The sequence below is a fragment of the Callithrix jacchus genome, chromosome 5 (assembly GCF_049354715.1).
Source record: "Callithrix jacchus isolate 240 chromosome 5, calJac240_pri, whole genome shotgun sequence".
NCBI classification, from domain to species: domain Eukaryota; kingdom Metazoa; phylum Chordata; class Mammalia; order Primates; family Cebidae; genus Callithrix; species Callithrix jacchus.
In genome coordinates, this window is record NC_133506.1 from 41,627,154 (window position 1) to 41,644,858 (window position 17,705).

General features: G+C 45.9%; 1 protein-coding gene across 4 annotated transcripts in view; it reads right to left on the reverse strand.

Annotated features, from left to right (window-relative positions):
* Nucleotides 1-14,273, reverse strand: part of ELMO2 (engulfment and cell motility 2) — a 40,114-nt gene extending 25,841 nt beyond the window's left edge. For 2 of the 4 annotated variants that reach the window (XM_035298748.3, XM_035298747.3), the window contains exons 1-5: nucleotides 14,206-14,273; nucleotides 1,872-1,999; nucleotides 1,518-1,558; nucleotides 990-1,062; nucleotides 558-608 (exon numbers count right to left, since the gene is read on the reverse strand). In XM_035298748.3, the coding sequence (XP_035154639.2) occupies nucleotides 558-608; nucleotides 990-1,062; nucleotides 1,518-1,558; nucleotides 1,872-1,949 (243 nt within the window). In that variant the 5' untranslated portion in view covers nucleotides 1,950-1,999; nucleotides 14,206-14,273. Of the gene's footprint in view, nucleotides 1-557; nucleotides 609-989; nucleotides 1,063-1,517; nucleotides 1,559-1,871; nucleotides 2,000-13,391; nucleotides 13,969-14,205 lie in introns of those variants that run through there. The other 2 variants (XM_054255413.2, XM_054255412.2) reach the window with 1 other exon arrangement.
* Nucleotides 14,274-17,705: the final 3,432 nt, after the last annotated feature.

Genomic DNA, 17,705 nt, shown 5'->3' on the forward strand with positions numbered 1-17,705 from the left:
TCTGCCTTCACTGGGCTGTTATGTCCCTAGTTTCCTTCTGGAGAGATTTCAAACCCATGAGCAGGCCATCAAGGAACCTTGAATATCTGGCTTCTCAATGACTGCTACAAGCCTTCAGCCATCCAGCACTCCTGCTTTTCCCAAACACAGCACACCTCCGTGCCTTGGCATACGCTGATTATCTGCTTGGAATACATTTCCTTTTCTTTGTCCTGCTAATTCTTGCTCATCCGTTAACATCTGAGCTAAGTGACCCATTCTCTGAAGGCTTTCTGGAAATCTCCAGGTTGGGTTAGGTGGTCCCCTTTGTGAGTTCCCACAGCTCCCTAAGCAACTTTCTCTCAAGACCCTTGAGAAAGGCCTTATATTGCATTTGTTTACTCCTCACTAGGTAGTGACAACCAAGACAGACTTATTTTCCTGTATTATTTCCTGATACAAAAAGACCGACTTTTTAATCTCCAGAGTCCTTGTTTCTAGAACAGAATATGGCCCATGGTAGGTGCTCATATTTGTTTGTGACACAAATAAACTCCTCAGGAAGGAAGAATACCTACCGGAGAGATAGCCAGTTGTAAGATTGTCCCATTCTTAATGTCACTGCGAGTCTAGGTAGTGAAAAACAAACAAACAAGAACAATAACTAAGATAAAATGTTAAAGTGGTACAAGCAAGTTGAATCCACAGATTTGTCTTTTTCACAGTAGATGTAACTGAGGCTCTTCAGTTGGGTCCTCTTCTGCTTGTTCTTTGGCAAAGAGCTTCTAAGATTCTTTTCTGGCACCCTGGACCCTCAGGAAGTAAAAGCTACCTTTTTCCAGCCACTAGGGAGGAACAAGGGCTGACACTTCCCAGTCTGTGCACGGAGCAATTCTTTACCTAACACATGGAAGCTACCTGGATGCTGAGTGAAGATAAATAGTGCTGTCTCCTCGGGTCATTTACTTCCAAGCAAGGCCCATATTGATTTTGTGTCTCCCTGTACTAACCTGTTCGGTGATGTAGAGCTGAGGTCCATCTGCGTAACGGAGGGTGTAATACTCTGGGTTTGGCAATGACCACCTATGGAAGAGAAAAACAGTATATCCCACTTGGCCACGCTCTTGTGCAGAGCTGCTCATAAGTAATTTTGGTAGAGTTGCTCAAAGGACTGGGTGGCCTATTTGGAATACAGTGGAAAAAAAATCAAAGCTTTAGATTGTCATGTTGAAAAAATCATGGACTTGGCCTTTCGTAAAGATGACACCACAAAAGGTGTGCGGAACTAAGGAGGGGTCCTCAGATCCTGCCAGGACCTCAAACAGGGCAATGCTAGACTTAAAGGAAAAAATGAAGAAGTATAAACATCTTAGGGGCATTGTTGTCAACTGTACTTCCTTCCCAGGACAGTGAGTCCTAAGAGTCCCACGTTGGGGACGTGCCTAACTAGAGATCCTCCCCAGAACTCCCCTCAAGGTGTGGCAGTGCTCCTTCAGTTGGAGCTGCCACTGTTGAAAACAAGGTCCATTTCAACCTACCCGTCACAAACTTCCTTGATAATGGATGCCAGGGGCCGTTTCTGAAAGAGAAAAAGAGAGCCTTCAACAGCAGCAACATCCTACTCACGCCAAGGTATGGACGAGAGGGGCTGCCAACCAGGGTCAAGCTGGGGCATGAGAATGAACTTCTTTCCTAATAGCTTTTGTTGAAGAGGAAGCCTCTCCTAAGCCATGGTGGCCGACCTTCCCTAGGGTGGGCCAGGCCCAAATCTTGGCCTTTCTGTTGCTGGTTCTTCCTCTTGCTGCCAGCGATCCCTAACCCTCAAGATACCCTCTGCATTCACTCCCCAGGTCCTTTTCCTTGCATCACTGCTTCTCATTTCAGGAGCGTACCTGGTCGATTTCAAGGAGCTGGGCGTTAGCACCTGGCCACTCAATGGCCACTTTGACAATGTCTGACGGTGGTGGCATCGTTCCCAGTGGGCTCTAATTCCCCAACACAAAAACACAGACGCAGCTGCCTGGGGAGAAGGAATCGGAAAGGTGGAAAAAGTCAGAATACATCTTCATTTTTCACTCTTGTTACATGTAAGAGTCTGAAGACAGACACTGCATAAAGTAACACATGAAACTACTTGGTTTGAATTTTCCTAGATCATACCACAACCTCTCCTTGGGCTTTTGTTTCTTGAGATTAAAGCAGCAAAAGTAAATGGGACAAACTGTCTCTCATTCATAGATCAGCCAGTAGTAAGATGTGCCAATGTGGTGCTTCAGTTTAAGAGTCAAGAGGACTCAGTGGTAGAAGAATATATTCATTGCAAATTCCTGTCTTGAGACCTTGGGAGGAGAGAAGCATATGCTCTGAGACAGATAAGAATAGACAGCCTTTTCTTGGGTGAGTTGTTAGCTGGAGGAGCCAGGCTACTTCTGTTCTGCAGTCATCCTAGGAAGATCCCAGCGTCAGCAGGGCCCAGCTACATGCTCTCCTGCTTCCTCCGCACTCTTTGATGCCACTCCTTTCCCCTCGAAGGACACAATGCAAAGCCTCTTCTGTGTGGGACGACATCAGAAAATGGGGAAGGGAACTGGGACAGGAAATGCTATTTTTGTCCCTACTGCCAAGGGCAGGGGCTGCTGACAACTCGAGTGGAGGGAGGTAAGGATATCCTCACACAAGGGCCCCTCTATTTAAGGCCAGGGCTCTGCAAGTACCTCTGACCCCCTCCCCCACTTCTCACCAAAATAAAGGAAAATAAATCATCTTGAGCAAGTCTGGAAGATGGGCCCATGTGACTGGTATCCTAGGCAACTCTGATAGCTTACTGGTATTCTAAGCAGTAACTAAAGCATTCTCTCTCCAAGGTCTGATGAAGGGAAGTCACTTGGCTGATGGATTATTTCAATGTATATTTACATTCCTTGCCTATAAGTTCAGGAAAGGCCTCTCCCTTAATGAAAAAGACCTTTCTGCATCCTTGAGGTTTAGCCATTCACCCACAATTCATGCCTCACTAATGGGGACCACCTGCCTCTCCTGGCATACAAAGCATAGCTGTTGTGAGGCCATTATGCATGTATGCTATCAATTTTTCAGCCCAAACACAGATGTCAGTTCTCACAGCCTGAAGCCTGGTAAATATAAACCTCTTTGATGAAAAGGAGTAAAAATCCTGTCCCCACAAGCCCACAGGCCTCAGAACGAGGGATGCTTTCATGACCATTTTCTAGTCAGGATGGGATGCTGCAGAAGTCTATTGTCATAAAAAACAAACTAACAAACAAAAAAAACAACAAAAAACAAAAAAAAAGTCAGCATTTCCAGAACTTGACAGTGTAAAATAACTAGTTTTCAAAGTGCTTTCCCTTATTTTATTGTGTCGTCCCAGCAGCCCCATGAATTAGGCAGAATAGAATTATCACCTCCATTTGAGGGTGGCACAACTAAAGCTCAGTGTTGTGTTAAGCGCCCAAGGTCACCCAGCTAGTAAGTTATAATGGCGGGACAGAACTTGGACTGGCTTCGGCCAGTGCTTTCCCATTTTCCTCTGAGCCAGCCTCAATTTCTGTCCACTGCAATGAAACGCAGCCTAAAGGGATTGAAGTGGGTTGGCCTTATGGCCCACAAAGCTTCCCTAACTTCTGTAGCTCATGGCAGAATTGTTCACATGTAATTTTTATGTGTCTAGACACACAACAAACCTCAGAGAAGAAACTGGCCCTATCAGCATAATTTCTGAGGAAAATACTCTGCTCCAGTTATAGCAAGGCAGGGAGTTTTCGTTCCAGGGGTGACACCATCAATCTCTGGATGCCTAGAGATGCATCCTTATCCTTATCCTACTGTAATTAGTAGATAGGACTGCACAGTTGTAAGGTCAATTTTAAAAACTGAGATATAATTTACATGCAATATAATGCAGAGGGCTTAAGGGTACATATGTTTGTATATATAAATATATAATAGAAATATACACATGCATCTCCCTGCAACCACCACTCAAAACAAGACACTGAACATTTCATTTTCATCACCCTAGAAAATGACTTCATACTTCCTCTTCCGGTCAATCCTTCCAGTCCTTTGAAGGGAAATTTCTGACTTCTTATCATCATTCATGAGTTTTGCCTTATTTTTAAAAATAAGCAGGCACGGAAGGTACAACACAAAAAGCAGTGGGCTGGGATAATTGTCCCTGCTGAAGAAAGTGACTGGATTTAGAGCCAAAGGCCTCAGGGCCTAGTCCTAGGTCTTTCACAATGTATACACATCCCTTTAACCAAATCTCAGCTTTCTTCTATTAAAAGATGTGAGTATAGAACTAAAGCATGTCTCAGCTTTAGTTCTATACTCACATCTTTTAATAGAAGAAAACTGAGATTTAATTTAGAAAAGGACATCTTAGACACCTTCTAAGTCTAAAAGTCCACGGTTTTTAAGTGGAATTTAAAAAATCTAAGTGAGGATACCCATTTTAAAGTTCTCACCAAATGAAGCTACACCCTTCCTTAATTTTGATGGTGCTGCTACGAAACAAACCATATTATTTTTAACTCCTTTCTGAACACCATCGTTGGAGATAAATAAACTAAAGCTCATTATGTTATAGCTATTATTTTCTCTTGACCCCATATGAGATATCCTAGGTTGAGTCTCTCTTTATTAAAGTTAGTCCTGAATGATTCTTGGCTGTTCAAAAATTCATACACATTTTAAAACATGGAGATTTGCAACCTCCAAACTATTTGCAAGATACTAACAAGCCCCCATTCTCAGTGACCCAGGCAGCCTGAATGACACGCTCCATAACCTTGTCATAGTTGATGGGACCAAAGTGAACATCCAACTTTAGCTGAACGATTCCAATTCTTCCTCTTGAATTTAAAAGACAGACAAGCCAGTTGTGGTGGCTCACACCTATAATTCCATCACTTTCAGAGTCTGAGGCGGATGGATTGCTTGAGGTTGGGGGTTTGAGACCAGCTTGGCCAACATGGCGAAACCCTGTCTCTACTAAAAATACAAAAATTAGCTGGGCATGGTGGCAGGCGCTTGTAATCCCAGCTACTCGGGAGGCTGAGTCAGGGAGAATTGCTTGAACCCAGGAGGCGGAGGTTGCAGTGAGCCTGGATCGCACCATTGCACTCCAGCCAGGGCAACAGAGTGAGACTCCATCCAAAATAAACAAATAAATAAAAATAAAAGACATTAAGGGAGCTGGGTGATAATGGGCCCTGGAGAAGTAAGATCACAGTAAGCTTCAGAGCAGGTACCATGGCAAGCCAAAGAGTTACACAAGCCAAAGATTCACACGAGCCAAAGATACGGAGAATAAAAACCAAGAGCCTTTCAGAGGAAGTGATTCTGCAGGAAGAATCCAGAAATATATAAATGAACTGAAGACAGAAATCAGAAAGAGATGGGAAAAGCCACCATCTGATAAATTTCCAGATCATGTGGCTACACTTCCTATGCTTGGGGTACCGGAAATCCACTGTATCCTGCCAATAAAACTCCTATACATTAAGCTAGCCTATGTTTCTACTCAGTGCACCTAAGACCAAAATTGACCCCAAGCTCTGCAGGAACTCTAAAAATGGAGGTCTAAAAATGGAGGTCTAAGCAGACAGCAGCATCACTGGCATAAGATGATGGTATTGAGTAAGCCATTAACAATGGCTAAATTAATAAGAGCAAAACCCACAGGTTTGCTCTGCTTTGCTCTTACTCACTAGATAAGTCTGATTTGTTTGAAACAAATCAGTTATATGGTAACTTCACAGTAATCATATATCTAATCGTAAAGTACAGGCAGCCTCTTTGTTTTTATTTATTTATTTATTATGACAGAGTCTTGCTCTTGTCACCCAGGCTGGACTGCAATGGCGTGATTTCGGCTCACTGCAACCTCCACCTCCTGGGTTCAAGCAATTCTCCTGTCTCAGCCTCCCAAGTAGCTGGGATTACACGTGCCCCCCCAAAACACTCAGCCAATTTTTGTCTTTTTAGTAGAGATGGGGCTTCACCATGTAAGGCTGGTCTCGAACTCCTTACCTCAGGTGATCCACCTGCCTCAGCCTCCCAAAGTGCTGGGATTACAGGTGTGAGCTGCTGCGCCCAGACCAGGTAGACTCTTTATAGTTGATTGTTCACTTCTATAGCATTATTATAGTAGATGCTCATAAGAACTCTGAATAACATTCCTACTTTACAGGTAAGGCAACTGAAGTTCAGATGGATTGACAAACATTCTCCACGTACCTCTTTCTACACCTCTCTCCCAAAAGACGGAAGGAAGAAGAAAAAAGAAGGGAGGAGGGAAGGAGGGAAAAGAAATAAAATAAATCAACCCATAACATCAGAACTGGGTCTCAAGTCTAGGTCTTAGGACTCCAAGGCTAGTTCTCATCCATTTGCATAATACTTCCCTAGATGAAGGCATTAGCTAACAATTATATAATGCTAAGGCACTATTTTAAGGGCTTAACATATATTAATTCATTTAATCCACACAGCAATACTGTGTGGTATATTATCCCTACTTCAGAGATAAGAAAATGAAGGCACAGAAGAGTGAAGTAGCAGGCTCAGTGTCACACAGCTAGCAAGTGGCACAGCCAGAATTTGATCCCAGGTTGTCCGGTGTTGCTGGAAAACCATGAGAAAGCAGGTGGCACTGCACCTGAACCACAGCAGGTGTCTTGTGGAGATTTCTGGTTTGTGTATCTGAAACCAAAGCACACTGAGGCTAAGAAACCTTCCCAAGAACTCACTACTGTAATGGAAGACAGCTCATTGTCTATAAAGTGGGCCACACTCCCTCGTGTGCTATTTGGTCCTTCACAATCTGGCCAGGCTTTTCCCTGGACTACCTGCTATTTGTACAAGGCAGGCCATGTTCTTTCAATTCTTCCGTACGTTTGCACATTCTCTTCCTCTTCTGATTGTAAGAAGAGCTCCTATTCAAGCATCAAAGCATAGTTCAGATGTTACCTCCTCCCCGTACTAGTCTTAGCTTTCTCTACCTTTCCCTGGCAAAACTAAATAGGGTAAGAGCCTCTGTGTTCTCACGGCATCCCATTCATACTTCCATTAACGTATGATCTCATCATACTCTATCACAGTCACTTATTTACACATCTCCACTAGCTCCTCCTCCAGGACAGGTACAACTCTGTAGTCTCATAACCTAGCATAGCACTTGGTGTCCAATTAAGGCTCAGTAAGCACCTGCGTCTGCTTAAACCCGATGGCTCTGACTTCTTCAACTTCTATGAACCAGGCTGGCTCCAAATGGACAGGGACTGGCACGAATTGTACAGGCGGTCTGGTGTTCCCTCTGTGTCCCAATACCCTCTAACTACAAAGTATTTCCATTGTTTAAGTTTGTTTTGGCTGGGCGCAGTGGCTCACACCTGTAATCCCAATGCTTTGGGAGGTCAAGGCAGGAGGATCACTTCAGGCCAAGAGTTCGAGACTCGTCTCTACAAAAAATAAATTAGCTGGGAATGGTGGCATGTGCTTGTAGTGCCTAGCTACTCAGGAGGCTGAGGCAGGAGGGTCACTTGAGCCCAGGAATTTGAGGCTGTAGTGAAATACGATCATGCCACTGAACTCTTGCCTGGGTGACAGAGTGAGATCCTGTCCCTATTAAAAAATAAAAGTAAAATAAAAAACTTTGTTTTCATATCAAACATTAGAATAAGTCTTACTGAAAAATCAGTTAGTACTCCTAACTCTAGTTAAAAGAAAGAGGAAAACATCCCTCTGCTTTTTTCCCTATGGAAATGAAACATCAGGAGATAGGAGACTAGGAGTAATTCTATTCTCCAGATAATATTCCCAGTATAAAGGATCTCCTTGTAGGGAACTCATCCAGCACGTGTTTGCTTACTCCCTTCGTTTTCATTCTAGAAAGGAAGTGGAAATTAGGTCGAAGGAATTCAATAACACTGCAGAATTCTCAGGGTTATAAATAGCCTCTTGCTCCACCACTCAGCAGTACTGTAGCTCAATTGCAAACCATCAGAATAAGGGAGCTGTAGTTCCACATCCAGACTCAGAGGGCCTCTTCCGGATTAAACAACTCTCCACCTTTCTCTCTCCCACCCCTCTTTAAGCATTACAGATAAAAGGATGATTTGGAAAAGTCAAAATGCCAAAAAATAAGAGAGAGGCACACACTGACCTGAAGTTAATTTTACTATTGAGTCATAAGAATGAAAGGCCAGTTTTTCAAATATAGAGCTGGGAAAAGTAGAAAAAAATAGGAACATTACTGTCTCCAATGGAGCAGTCTCTAAGTGGCTTCTAGAAGGTGTGCTTATAAAATCATCACTGTTACAGAAGGCCCCATGGAGCTTTATCAATCACCCATGCAGTGACTGCTGCTTCACGGAGCTGGATTCTGACAGCAGGGTTGGAAAACCCATCCAAGGAAGGAAGTGAAAGATGATCCCCTCCTATTAGTAAGGAATTTGAGATGAAGAATGCCAGGTTTCCAGCTCCCCTCCTTCCTCCTGTTCCTTTAGGGATAAGAATGGATGTGTGCTTTTTGTTCAGTTATTTTGCTTTTGATTTGATGGAGGAGGCATGAGTAAGTTTGGTTTATGTTTCCTGCAACAGAATGCAACCTCATCAGGAAGGCAAGTTGGGGTCACACCCACTTTCTAATCGAGAACACGATCTCAAAGAGACTTCTCCTTCTGAAATCTTCTCATCTGAGAAGTGACTCAACGTCCCTTAGTTCAGTCCACTGAATGAGGATGAGACTTTGAGGTCCAGAAAAGGGAGGATTTGACTGGCAGAGATTACCGTTCTCACGTTTACTGCTAGAAACCCTGGGAAGGACCACCATACCAACAGCAGCTGAGGTTTTCCCTTTTTGTTGAAGTGTGTTACACACATGACCCATTCAAGCATAGTTAAAAGCCACAAACTTATATAGAGGCAAAAGTGTGGTGAGAAAGGGTGTGGAGGCAGGACAACTGTTTGGGTTTCTTCATCTTGATTCCTGCTATAAGAACTGCCTGGGTCTTCTCTTACCCTGCATAGACAACTTCTACAGCGTTCCTATACTTAAAGAATAGTGCTTAAGTAAACTCCTTAGCAGAGCATTCAATCCACCATGGCTCTGCAGTGGGACTGGCTTTCAAACTCCCTTTTGCAGATGCCATGTTCTCACCAGACCACCTGCTCCCTGAGAAACCATGCTTTTCTGAGTCTGTATGTTTGCTTGTGCTATTATTTCCTCCTCCTTGTCCAGCTGCCAAACTTCTACTCAACTTGCAAGGTCCAGCTAAGATAATCACTCTTCTATGTGGCTTTCCTAACCCTCTCACCTCAGGTAAAATTTATTGCATCCTCACCTGTGATCCCAGTCTTTTACACATACTTTCACGATCCTACTGATTTACAGTTCTCTATGTGCAGTCTCTTCCCTGACTACTATAGGTGTGATCTGCACGCCAGCAGCAGCAGTATCCCTGGGAGCCTGTAGTAATGTGGAACTGCCTCTCCAGCCCAGACCCACCCAATCAGAATCTGCCTTCCAACAATATCCTGGAGTGGTTCAAGTGCATGTTAAAGTCTGGGATGTAGGTTCAAGTTCAGATACAGTCCGAAAACCAGTGGTTCTCAACTCTGGTTGTACACCATCAATGCACACCCCAGGGCATTTAGGAACTCCCGGACGATTTTAACAGGTGGCCAGGGTGGACCCACACTCCAGGAGAGTTGACAACCTGAGGGCAAAGACTCATGAAGCCCGAGTCTATTCCCCCACCTACTCTTCCCCCCAGTTTGCAGCACACTGTCTGGCACACAGCTGTGTCCCTAGAATTCCAAAGCAAAATTCCCTCCAGGGTGCCTCCAGACCTAACTACCATTAAAAGAGAGTGAAAACACTACTGACTGAGGATTATTAATTGCCTAGAACTTTCCAAATCCCTAATTATAATAACTGAGGAGATGAATTTACAAAAAGTCAAGTGTTTACAAACTACTTGCCTCAGTTTTTGGAAATGAGAGGAAACAGAAACTGAGATGGAAAATACAGATGAACTTCAGAATGAAACTTTAGAAAACTGTGGCTGCATAAGGAGATGGAGCTTGGGTAGGGTGGGAGTGTGGTGTGCTGAGAGGAGTCCTGGGTTATGACTAAAATCTTGGACTGTGAACTCCTTCAGTATCAACCAGAACAGCACAGCATTGTTCTCAGCATAAAATCAGGCCAAGCCCTTTCATTATATCAATAAGGGAACTTAAGTACGGAGAAGCTGGCAAGGCCATGCCACAAGTTAGGGACAAAAGAAGGCCTAGGCCCGCACTTCTGGTTTACTCTCTTCCTGCAGCACAGCTCTACCACAAGCACAAGCCTTTCTGGACCTTGGGTTCTGATCTACATGGAGGGCTGGACTAGATGTTTTTGAGGTCTCTTCCAACTTAGGCCTTCTAGTGAGGCAGTGTAGCTTAACAGGAGCTGTGATCTGGAGTGGGAAAGGCCTGAACTTGGCTCCTGGCACTACCAATTTCCTTACCTGTAAAATGGGATTATCATCAATCTACCCTGTAAAGCTGTTGTGAACATTAAGTGGGATAATAAAGCAGTAAGTATAATAGCAGAATTCTAACTGTGTGAACTTCAAAGAAATTGCAAAAGCTCTGTGACCACGTTTCCCCAGCCCTACCTGCTAGGCAGGCATATTGTGTATTGTTGACAAAATGAGAGAGCATATGTGAAGGCAGTCCAGGAGGAAAGTCAATATAAAAGGCAAAGCATTTGTTGGTGTTCCACTATTATCGTTATTACTATTTCCTAGTGGAAGAACTTTGGAAAATGTTATGATCAGTTCCAAAGCAGCAGCCAATACAATGCCTGGCATATAGTAAGTGCTCAACAAATCTTTTCTAGTGACTCACATTAAACCAACATGCCCAATAGGGTTATAAATTCAAATGTCTTAAGCAGCCAAGCAGGTAAGTAAATAAACCAAGCAGCCTCCATGTAGGGTCTGTAACACTGTGAAGTACCACCTTGCCTAGAGGAGTTTAAATGCAACATTTTAAAAACACATCACGCAGCTTGGCCAATACTTTGCAGCCTCTGGCCCATACTGATTCTGGTTCTTCATTACAGCACAGGATGCCTCACACCACATTACACCTCCTAGTCATTTTATGTGATCCAGTCTTGTCTTTGCAAGTATACCTGAAGCGTCCTGAAGATGCAGGCTATGACATACACTGCCCAATCACCAAAAATGGCCTAGAAGAGTGCTTGTCACACGGTAGCTACTCAGTGAGCCACTGCTGAACTGGGGCTGTAGGCCAGGTGCCCAGACTCACGCCTGTAATCCCAGCAATTTGGGAGGCCGAGGTAGGCAGATCCCTTGAGGTCAAGAGTTCAATACCAGCCTGGCCAACATGGTGAAACCCCATCTCTACTAAAAATACAAAAATTAACCAGGCACGGTGGCATGTACCTGTAATCCCAGCTACTCGGGAGGCTGAGGCACAAGAATCACTTGAACCCAGGAGGCGGAGGTTGCAATGAGCAGAGATCGCACCACTGTACTCCAGCCAGGGCACCAGGGCACCAGAGCAAGACTTCATCTCAAAAAAAAAAAAAGAAGGGCCAGGATGTAAACTGAAGCCTAGTATTCCCAGCACCTCTGAGATGCTACATGGTTTGTATGTTTTTCTACCCAGGTCCTGGGACCAGACTTAGTCCAGGCTGGGCTGAGGTATGGTGACTGGGTCAAAGAACTTGCCTTGCAGGGTTTCTTTCAACTGCATCAAATATGCTTGCTGCTGAGCCACCTTGGCAAGTGGTACTACTGCTACATCTGAACATATTATTTCGGCACAGAACAAGCTAGAATATGCTATACACTGAAGTTTTTAAAGAAGTTTGGTCCCTATTCCTGTACCCTCTAACCTCCTAGAGTCAGCATGAGGTATATAGAAAGACCAGACTGGGCCAGGTGTGGTGGTTCACGCCTATAATCCCAGAACTTTGGGATGCCAAGGTGGGAAGATCACCTGAGGTCCAGAGTTCGAGACCAGCCTGACCAACACAGAGAAACCGTCTTTACTAAAAATACAAAATTGGTTGGGCGTGGTGGCACATGCCTGTAACCCTAGTTACTCTGGAGGCCGAGGCAGGAGAATCGCTTGAACCCGGGAGGCAGAGCTGAGATCGTGCCATTTGCACTCCAGCCTGGGCAACAGAGCAAAATTTTGTCTCAAAGGAAAAAAAAAGAAAGAAAAGATAGACCAGACTGAAGATTAACAGAGAGAGGTCCTAATCCTGCCTCCTTCAATTACAAACTCTAGAATTATCCCTGGCAGATAACTAACCTCTTTGAGGAGCTTCACTATTTGTATCAGTAAAGTGCAGATAACAATAGTTATCTCAAAAGACTCTAGAGGGTATATGAAGTATGTAATGCTGTACAGCCCAATACTGCAATCCCCGGCCACATGTGGCTACTAGGCACTTGAATAGTGGCACAGGCTACCCTCATGTGAAATACAAACCAGGTTTCAAAAACTTAGGACAAAAAACAAGAATGTAAAATATCCCATTAATAATGTTTTTATATTATAATTTTGGAATATATTGTGTTAAATATATTACTAAAATTATTTTCAACTGTTTCATTTTTTAATGCGGCTACTATAAAATTTGAAATTATATCTATAACTCACATTACATTTATTTCTATCAGATACAATATGCAGCAAAACCAGATGCTGTCTTCTTCGTGGACCTTACAATCTGGTGGCATGGACAGAGAAATACCAATACTTTTGTAAATAAATGTAAAACTGCAGTTTTGAAAGTGTTGTGAAGGACAAGTACCCAGGCTGATAAAGTGGGATATTGGTCGAAGAGTCAGGGACAGGGATGCCTGCCCTGCAGAGGCGATGCTTAAGCGGAGATTTGAAGGACTGAAGAAGAGTTTAAAGACTAAGCAGGGGAAGGAAGGGCAGCCCAGGGAGGAGGAACACTAAATAAAAGGCCCGAGGAAGGCAGGCGGGAGCTTGGGATGTAAAAGGAACAGAAAGAGGCCAGTGTGGGGAGAGCACTGAGCAAGCGGGAGGAATAGTCAGATTTGGGAGAGGTCCACGGGACCATATCTCCAAGGCCTGGGTCAGGTTCTGGGTCTGACCCTACAAAGGAGTGGGAAGCTGACCAGTTTCATGCCCGAAATATCCAGATCTGCTCTGGATTTTGAAAAGATTTCTCGGCCGGGTGCGGTAGCTCACGCCTGTAATCCCAGCACTTTGGAAGGCCGAGGCAGGCGGATCATCTGAGGTCAGGAAGTCGAGACCAGCCTAACACGGTGAAACCCTGTCTCTACTAAAAATGCAAACATCTTTGGGTGCGTGGGCGTGGCGGTACGCACCTGTAGTCCCAGCTACTTGGACGGCTGAGGCAGGAGAATTGCTGGAACCTGGGAGGCAGAGGTTGCAGTGAGCTGAGATCGTGCCACTGCCCTCCAGCCTGGGCGGCAGAGCAAGACTCCCTCTCAAAAAGGTTTCAAAAAAAAAAAAAAAAAAGAAAGAAAGAAAAAAAGAAAAGGTTTCTCCCAGCAAGGTGCAAGGCCGACAGAAGAGCGGCCCCTGTGCCTTCGGGCAGACCACTCAGGACACTGCAACTGCCCAGGCAGGAAGCGAAAGGGGCCTGAACTGAAGGGTGAGCGCTGGGGATGGAAAATACAAGCACCGGGGGGCTACTTAACTGGCAGGATCCACGGAGCAGGCTGGTGGACCCGGGCAGCAGGGTTCCCGTCGAGCGGGACCCCGGCTTCGGACTCTTGCGGGCCCGCCCCGAGCGCTCTCCGGGTCCTTCCCAGCCCTCTCCTTGCCCTCCCTCCCCGATCCTCCCACCCAACGTCTCCCTCCTTCTCCCTCCGACCGCTGCCCGGCTCAGCCAGCCCCCGCGCCGGACGGCCTGGCCCGCCCTCTTCCGCCATGCGACGCCCCTTCTGGGTCGAGGACCCTGTCTCTCCTCCCTTCCGGAGGCCCTTGCTGGGCCGCGACCCCTCGGGGACCAGACGAACCGGCTTGGTCCAGCCCAGGCCCGCCCTCTCAGCCCCTCAGCCTCCGGGGCAGATGCAGGCAGCCGCGCTCGGTCCGGCCTGTCTCCCCTACGACTCTCGGGCCGGGACCCTCTCCACTGCCTGCCGCGCCCCGGTCCCCGGCGCTCCCCTCACTCACCAGCTCTTCGACCTAGGCCCAGCTCCCGCTCCCGGGTCTCGCCTCTGCGGCTCCAGCAGCCTCCGCCCGCCCCGCCTTCTTGTGACCCCGCCCCGCGCAGGCCGGGCCGGGCTCCTATTGCTCCATCTCTCCATCACGCTGAACTTTCTTTCTTTAATTGGGTTGCTTGTCTGTCACTCAAGAAGGGGCAGGAGCAGCTGCCGGTAGAGAGGAAAATCGCCGGCCGTCCCCGCCCCGCTAGCAGAGGCCTCTAAAAGAAACAGGACGCCTTTCTCCCGCCGGCTACAGGATCTGGAGGAATGTGATTTTCCAGCAAACCCAAAAGGCAGCTTTCTTTTTCACCCGAAACTTTTTTTTTCTTTTTGGTATGCAGTCCTAGAGTGAAGGAAAAGGCTTTGGTTCCCTGTGTCAAATCATAGGTTGTGAGCGGTAAGCGGTCCTCTGGTGGCACTCCGCCCTGTGCCCAGAATGCACTTACCGCACACTCAACAGTGGGGATCGCTGTGGTTTGGGGAACTGAGTGGGAGGTGACAGTCGTGTCAGAGGCTGTGAGCAGCCGCGCTGCTCACCACCGAGTTGGAGCTAATTATACCGGCACCCAGGGCTGACCGTGGGCGCTGAGCAGAGGCAGAAGGGTACAACTCAGCTGTGCTGTTGGAAGGGATCCGTGGGAGGTGGCATTCGTCACTGCACCTGCAGATCGGAACAAGGCCGGGCACCTAGCCAAGGACTCACTCCTGCTGTCTCCCTTCATGCTCACAGCAGCCCTGCAATGGAGGAAGCATCCTGATCCCTTCGTTGCAGATGAGGAAACTGAGGCTCAGAGAGGGTCCGAGATGTTACAGCTGGTGAGGGGCAGAGCAAGACGCCAACCTCTGCCTGTTGGATTCCAAAGTTTATACTGTAATCATTCGTCTAGCAGATTCTTACAACAATCCTGGGACTGTGTATTCAGCTGTCCCTTTGCTGATAAAGAAACTGATACTCGGCCAGGCACGGTGGCTCACACCGGTAATGCCAGTACTTAGGGAGGCCAAGGCGGGCGGATCACGAGGTCAGGAATTTGAGAGCAGCCTGACCAAAATAGTGAAACCCCGTCTCTACTAAAAGTACAAAAATTAGCCAGCGTGGTGGCGCGCGCCTATAATCCCAGCTACTCAGGAGACAGGCAGGAGAATCGCTTGAAACTGGAAGGGGGAGGCTGCAGTGAGCTTAGATCATGCCACTGCACTCTAGCCTGGGCGACAGAGCGAGACTGTCTCAAAAAAAAAAAAAGAAAAAAAGAGCTGACATTGCTAAAGCCCTGGCAGAGGTAACTTTTTCTCCTTCTCGCTGGCTGGCCCCAGCCTTGACCTTGTGATGATGGTGATGTGTTAGAAGGCAAAGCCACAGCACAGAAGTTGCTAAATGCTACCTGCTGGCTTGGGGCACTCATTTCATACTCTTATGTGAGAGAGAGATGATCTTTTCCATTCCTTTTATTACTAACTTTGATAGCAGGGAGGGCTGTTAGAGCAAACCCTGCACTCAAACAACACTGAGGATGAAAGCCTTCGATTTCCTAGTCCGGGCCCTGCTTAATACATATTTATCCAAAGCATGAATCACTCACTTTAGCTTTACAAGACTGTGTCATTTTTTTCCCTGATATTGCCAGTGCAGGTTCTTTGACTGCAAGTCTTAGGAATCAATTCTGGCTAACTTTACCCAAAAAGGATGTTATTGGCAGGCCAGTGTCTAACTCACAGAGGTAACAGGAAGCTGGAGAATCAGGCTTAGAAAACAACAGAAAGCGGAGATACTTTGAGAGTTTAGGCAGGCAAGTGAATCAATTCCATGTTTTTCTCCCCTTTCTTGACCAGAGCTTTCTTTGATGAGTCAAAGTGCCTGGAGCAAGGGTTCGATTGGCTGAGCTCTGGTAACACATCCGCACTTTAGAAAGAAGGGCAGGCACCTTGATTGACAGCTCCACCAAGACTGCACAGGAGTGCAGAGTTCCAGATCCCTCTTCTCCACCTCAGCTGCTCCCACTGGGTAACTAAGTTCAGGTGCCCTGTTTTCAGGCTGGGATCAGATAGGAGGAGTATCTGCAGCTGAATGTCATGATTACACAGATGCAATTGTGTCTGGCACATGGGACAGCAAGGTAGAGATTCTGAGCTTTGTAACCTTATAGACCCTTGTGCTATTTACCAGCTGTGTGTCCCTGGGTAAGTTACTAGATCTCTCTGAGCCTGTCTCCTCATGTGTACAATGGGAGAATAACAATACCAGCCTTAATGGGTTGTTGTGAGAAGTGAGATCACTGTAAATGTATAACACTTAGCAGAATTTCTGCATGTAAGTGCTCAATAAATTGCAAATTAGAAAATTGTAAAATTATAATAGGCCTTCCATAAATACTTATTGTGTGAATGAATTATCTGCCCCTCTTAGTTCTCTCAACCATTTGACTTTTTTTTTCTTTTTTGAGACAGAAAAAAAGTCATCCAGGCTGGAGTGCAGTGGCACAATATTGGTTCACTGCAACCTCCACCTCCCAGGTTCAAGTGATTTTCCTGCCTCAGACTCCCAAGTAGCTGGGACTACAGGTGTGTACCACCACGCTTGGCTCATTTCTGCATTTTTAGTAGAGAAGGGGTTTCGCCCTATTGGCCAGGCTGGTGTCCAACTCCTGACCTCAAGTGATCTGCCTCTCTCAGCCTCCCAAAGTGCTGGGATTACAGGCTTGAGCTACCACGCTCAGCCAATATGGCCCATCTTTAGGGTGGTGGGCAGCTTAGAAACAAAATCTTTACAATTGTCTACAAGATCTTAGATGATCTGGCACTTTACTTCTTAGATTCAATCTATTCCTGCTCTCCCCATAACTTACTGTTTGTGACTCACATGCTAATTTCCCGTTCTGTGAACACCATTCTTTCACCTCTGTGCCTTTGCGCTTACACTTTCCTCTCTTGGAATGCTCTTCCCCTCCTCATCACGTGGCTTCCGTCTTCACTTTATTCTGGCTATGCTCTGTTATCTCCTCCTCCAAGTCTTCCCTGACAACTCTATCTCCTATCATCCAGCCCCTCCATCCCTCTCTTCCCTTAAGCTACTCTAATCTTCTCCCTAGCACTGCGTGTCATCGTAATATTTTGTTCTGTTTTGTTTTATGACTTGCGCAACAATCGTAAACTCCATGATGGCAAAGATTTGCCTGTCTTGTTCATAGCTGTATCTCTGCTACCTAGAACATATCTATTCCAGTGCATAATATGGGTCAATATCTTATTTTGACCATGTAAAATAATGCTTGCATCACTGAATAAACAAAAATGATCTATGGGTAAATGGAAGATCTCTGTGAACTTCATTTATACTTAAATGTTTCTAAACACAGATTAATCATGACCCTTCTCACAAAGAATTATTGTCAAATACAATCCCTGCCATCACACCAAAAGGCTTTTTTTTTTTTGAGATGGAGTCTTACTCTGTTGCCTACGGTGAAGTGC